At 60.7% G+C, this 4,639-nt stretch overlaps 1 protein-coding gene across 4 annotated transcripts in view; it reads left to right on the top strand.

Annotated features, from left to right (window-relative positions):
- The first annotated feature begins 1,442 nt into the window (after nt 1-1,442).
- TMUB1 (transmembrane and ubiquitin like domain containing 1) overlaps nt 1,443-4,639 on the top strand; it is a 162,211-nt gene continuing 159,014 nt past the window's right edge. Inside the window, exons 1-3 of one of the 4 annotated variants that reach the window (XM_042472230.1) lie at nt 1,443-1,579; nt 2,543-3,014; nt 4,270-4,626. In XM_042472230.1, coding sequence (XP_042328164.1) covers nt 2,602-3,014; nt 4,270-4,489 — 633 coding nt within the window. In that variant the 5' untranslated portion in view covers nt 1,443-1,579; nt 2,543-2,601 and the 3' untranslated portion in view covers nt 4,490-4,626. The other 3 variants (XM_042472231.1, XM_042472228.1, XM_042472229.1) reach the window with 3 other exon arrangements.

Consider the following 4,639-nt stretch of genomic DNA (forward strand, 5'->3'; position numbering starts at 1 on the left):
CAAATCTGATCAGTCTGCTCCCAATGTTTACCTCCAATGTTTACCTCACTGCATCAATGGCTGCCAGTTTATTTCTGGTGAGCATTTCCTTTCCTTTCTCAACAAGAGGCAGAGACCTTTTTATTTCACCTGGCCTTTGGCATTTAACGGAAGGTGACAAAAGGGACCTTGAAGGGACCCTGATCTTCTTTCCTCTGCCCTGAATTTGTCAAAACTGTTTTAGATGTTTTAATTGGATTGCTTAGTGTTTAAAAAAGGCTTGAAACCCTTCTTCTAGCTGTACTTTGTGAGCTGGCTTGAGCTGGGAGTCACCAAACTGGGGGCAGACTGGGACAGGACCTCCAAGCCCTTCCTGGGCAACAAATCATGGCGATCTGCCCCACCTCTTTTGCCTTGGAGGGAAACCAGGGCAGTCAAAGGGCAGGTTATGCTCCCCTCTGCCAACTGAAGGGACCTGGGCGACTGGGAGGGAGGGCCCTGGGACACCTCCTTCACCCCAGCCATTGACACTGGTTGCAAAGGGGTGCCCCCACCCCACCTGTGGAGATGCCAAGATGCCCATTGCTTCCGCATGGCTCCTTCCCAGCTCTCTCTCCCCTGGCCAGCCTCAGCCCACCCAAACCAGAGTGGAACCCCTTCCCCATGGGCCCCTCCTCCCAGGGCCCAGGGCCACTGCCTCGTTGGCAGCAGCTGCCAGAGCAGCCGGGGGCCAATTGCACCAGGCCATAGTAGCCGGTTCAGCAGCCGGTGGAGAGACTCCTCTGTGGAAGGGGCAGCGGCGCCTGTGGCCAATGCGGCCACGCTGCCCTTGCGCCAAGGAAAGGCGGCGGGGGGGGGGGGGGGGGGGGGTTAGTCTTCACTTCCGCAAAAGGGGCAGAGCAGAAGCTGCTTTCCATCAGGGCCCTCTGTCCAGAGCGGCCAAGATCCGGATCAGCGCCAGCAGGAAGGCTTCGCCGCGGGAATCAAAACACTGAGAAGCCGGAGCTCGTCCCGAGGAGGAAAGGCCGGCCGAAGGGAAGGGACCCGGGGAGCTGGGGATGTTGAGTCTGGAGGAGAGAGGGTTAAGGGGTGACAGGGGAGCCCGGCTTAAATACTGAAAGGGAGACACGGGAGCAAGGGAGGCCGGGCAGCAGGGGCCCTTCCTTCAACAGCGTGACGCGCTCCCTGCTCCGTCAGTCCGGCCGAGCCTCCCTCTTTGGAGGCTAAGCGGAGGCTGGAGGGCCTGGGTCCCGGAGGAGGCAGTCCTTGGGGCGGAGGCAAGAGGAGGGAGGGGAGGCCCAGGGGCCCGAGGGAAGGCGGGTTCAGCACATTGCGACTCGGGGCCATTCCCCGGAGGGGCGCCTGCGAGCGACGTCCGACCCGGAGCCCCGGAGGCGGAACAGCCTTTAATCGCGGCCCGGAAATGACGTCCGAGCGGCGTCAAGGGGCTCTTCCGGTGGGAGGCCGGAAGTGGGCAGGCCCGAGGACTACGCGAACCACAATGCCCCGCGGCCGGAAAAGAGGCAAGCAGGCCGGCGAGGGAGGCCAGAAGCTGGGAGGCGCCGGAGGAACGGAATGGCGGCAGCTGCGGCCGGAGGCGGTCAGTGAGCGAGAGAGAAAGCGACGGAGGGAGGGAGGGAACGAGGGAGCGAGGCGCGGAGGCCTTCCTCGCAGGACTCTTGCCGAGCCGGCGAAGGGGCGGGGACACGCAGAAGCCACGCCCCCTCCCTCCGGAGGAGCAGACACCGTGGGGGGCGGGGCCGTTGCACTGGCGTCGCGGGATGACGTCACCGGCACTCACGCGTCTCACACACACACACACACACGTTGACCTCACCCCCTGCCGCAGGAGCAGTCTTGACAGGAGGCCCCGCCTCTCTTCTGACGCACTTCCGGCGCCCCCCCTCTCCCTCTGGTGCGTCAAACTGTCGCCCTTGAATGGGATGGTTCTGCGCGCATGCTCAGTGCCTTGCGAGATTATAGCAATAGCGATATTTGTTTCTTACCCGCCTCTCCCTAATGATTGAGGCGGGGCACAATAACGACAGTGGTTTCATGTGGGGCGAGTGGAGATGCTCTTAAAAGAAACCTTAAGAGGGCTCTTAATAGGTTGTTACCGTTCGTACATCTGTCCTCCCTCCGGGGCTTCGAGGGCGGCGGGCGGAGGCCACAGTCCTTCCCCCCGAAGGCATTGGGGCCCAGTGGTGCCTCCCGCCCTCCCTCCCACCATCTGGGCCCGCCCCCGCGACCCCCAAAGCGCTTTCCTCCAGGGGACCCCCAGCCTCCCTCCCTAAGAAGCAGTGGCCTCCGAATCGGAGGGCAGAGGCATCGCCCCACAAGTGCAGGGTCCCTGGATGGCGGCAGAGGGGAAGGGGATGGGGGCCCGGGACCAAGAGCCCCTCCCTCCCTCCTGGCCCCTGGGGGAGGGGAGCAGCACTTGGGGGGAGGGCTCCTCCATCGAGGGGGGCTGAACGGAGCCCCCTCCCCATCTTTTGGAGGGGTGGCAGGCCCCCAAGTGCCCCCACTCCCTCTCACCCCCTCATCTTTATCTCTCTCCCAACAGGCTGGTGAAAGGCTACCCTCCGTCCGATCCCCCCGCTGCCGGCTGCCCACCTGACTGCCATGGCCCTGATCGAAGGTGTCGGGGACGAGGTGACGGCGCTCTTTGGGGCGCTGGCAGTGCTGCTGGTCCTGGCACTGGCCTGGTTCTCCACGCGCACGGCGGCAGACCGGGGGGACCCCCTCTTGGCCCCTGCGGCCGTGGGGCAGCGGGAGGAGCCCCGGGGGGAGGAAGAGGGGGAGCCCTCCCTGGCAGCTGCTCCTGACCGGCCCGGTGGAGGACCTCCCAGAGATGCCCCACGGCGTAGGACGGTTCCTGGGCCCACCCCACAGCCCCCACTGGTGCCGCCCCCGGCAGGGTCAAGCACAGAGCCTCCTCCCAGGGAGGGCGCCTTCATCCTGCGGCTGAAGTTCCTGAACGACACGGAGCGCCTGGCCAGAGTGCGCCCGGAGGACACGGTCGGAGCCCTCAAGAGGTAGGTGGGTGCCTTCCCCCTCACATTGACCCTCCCTCCTGTGGCTTGCACCTACGTTGCCCAGTGGCCTGGCGAGACACTGTGCCAGCCTGTTTCCCAGCAGGTAAAGGAGGGACCTCTTGGCACTCGGCTGAGCTCCTAGGGAGCTGACCCTAGGAGGTCAGCCGTTTTTCCACATTGCCCCAGAAAGGACGTGCTGGACGTTCTTTCTTGGTTAGTCCAGCTGCTCCAGACTCCCTTCCCTTCTTTGCTCTGGGTCTTTCTTCCCTTTTTCTCTTTCTCTGTCAAAGAAGAGGGAGAAGCTTTCTGTCTGCTGTCCATTCCCTTGCTCTTCCCACTCCCTCCTTCATAGCCAAGTTCTGGTCAGAAGGAGCCAAACCCACGGACACTGTTTTTCTTCTGTGGCTCTCAGGGCTCATTTAGGGCTCTGGAGTTTATTTTGAGCTGCGATACATAAACTCCAGAGGTAGTTGTCTTGCTGCCAGAATTATTTGCTTTGCATCCCTCCCCAGGGAAACTCGCCAAGGTGACAAGGAGGATCCAGAGGGAGAAGGCAAATGTGATTCTGATTGCACTGGCATAGCCCAGGAGGACTTGGTTCTCCAAAATTATGCACATGGTAATGGACTTCATGCCCCTACCAGTCCAACAAGATCTGCTGCCACAGGACCTGGCCTGGGCTGGCTAATGCGCCACGCCTGGAAATTGAGTGGGGCATGTTGAATGACCGTGGCTGTGCAGCAGAGATGGTCAATGCCATTCTGGCCTTGAGGTGTCCCTTGGCAGGCCCTTTCCCAGATGGCACAAACATAGACAGGTGTCTTAGTGTTTCAGTTCCCTCCCTGCTAGAGTTCCTCCAGGAGGACATTGACGACAGGGTCAGATCCAACATGGCTGAGTGACAGGATGCAGCCACCATGTCACTGCTACCGGACACCCAAGTAGTCTCCTCGCACCTCTGTGTGTGGTGATACTGGAAGGGTCTGGCCAATCTGGCTGTGCCGGCAGTGCACCGCTTCTCTGCCTGGGACTATCCTGAAGGCGTTGATGATTTCACCCTTTGAACCTTTGAGGGAAGTGTTGCTCAAGCATCTCTCCTGGAAGGCCCTGTTTCTAGCCATCGTCACCTCAGGACGCAGATATTTGGGGCTGGAATTGCTCTCTGTATGCAAGGAGGGTTCTGTCTTCAGCTAGAGTTGGTGGTGCTACAGCTGGACCTGGCCTTTGTCCCCAAGGTCCATTTAAACTTCCACAGAGTGCAGGAGATGATCCTCCCATCCTTTGGCCCCTATCTTCGAAGGAGTTGGAAAGATCCGACAGACCCTGGACGTGTGCAGGACCATTTGGATTTGTCTGAAAGAACAAGCAGTTTCTGGACCACAGGTGCACTGTTCTTCCAACCCTTCTGGAAGGACAATAAGGTCTCCACCTGCACCCTGAGCAGATGGATCAGGTCATGCATAGCTGCCTGTTAGGAGCCGCTAGAGACTCCTCCACCAGCGGGTATCATGGCACACACCACCTGGAGTGCCTCCACTGCCTTTCAGCAGGCAAGCAATGCACCTTTTGCGCTACCATGCGGGTGTTGGCTTAGTAGAGTGTACTGAGTCCTCCCCCCTTTTTTT

The sequence above is a fragment of the Sceloporus undulatus genome, chromosome 6, assembly GCF_019175285.1.
Source record: "Sceloporus undulatus isolate JIND9_A2432 ecotype Alabama chromosome 6, SceUnd_v1.1, whole genome shotgun sequence".
NCBI lineage: Eukaryota > Metazoa > Chordata > Lepidosauria > Squamata > Phrynosomatidae > Sceloporus > Sceloporus undulatus.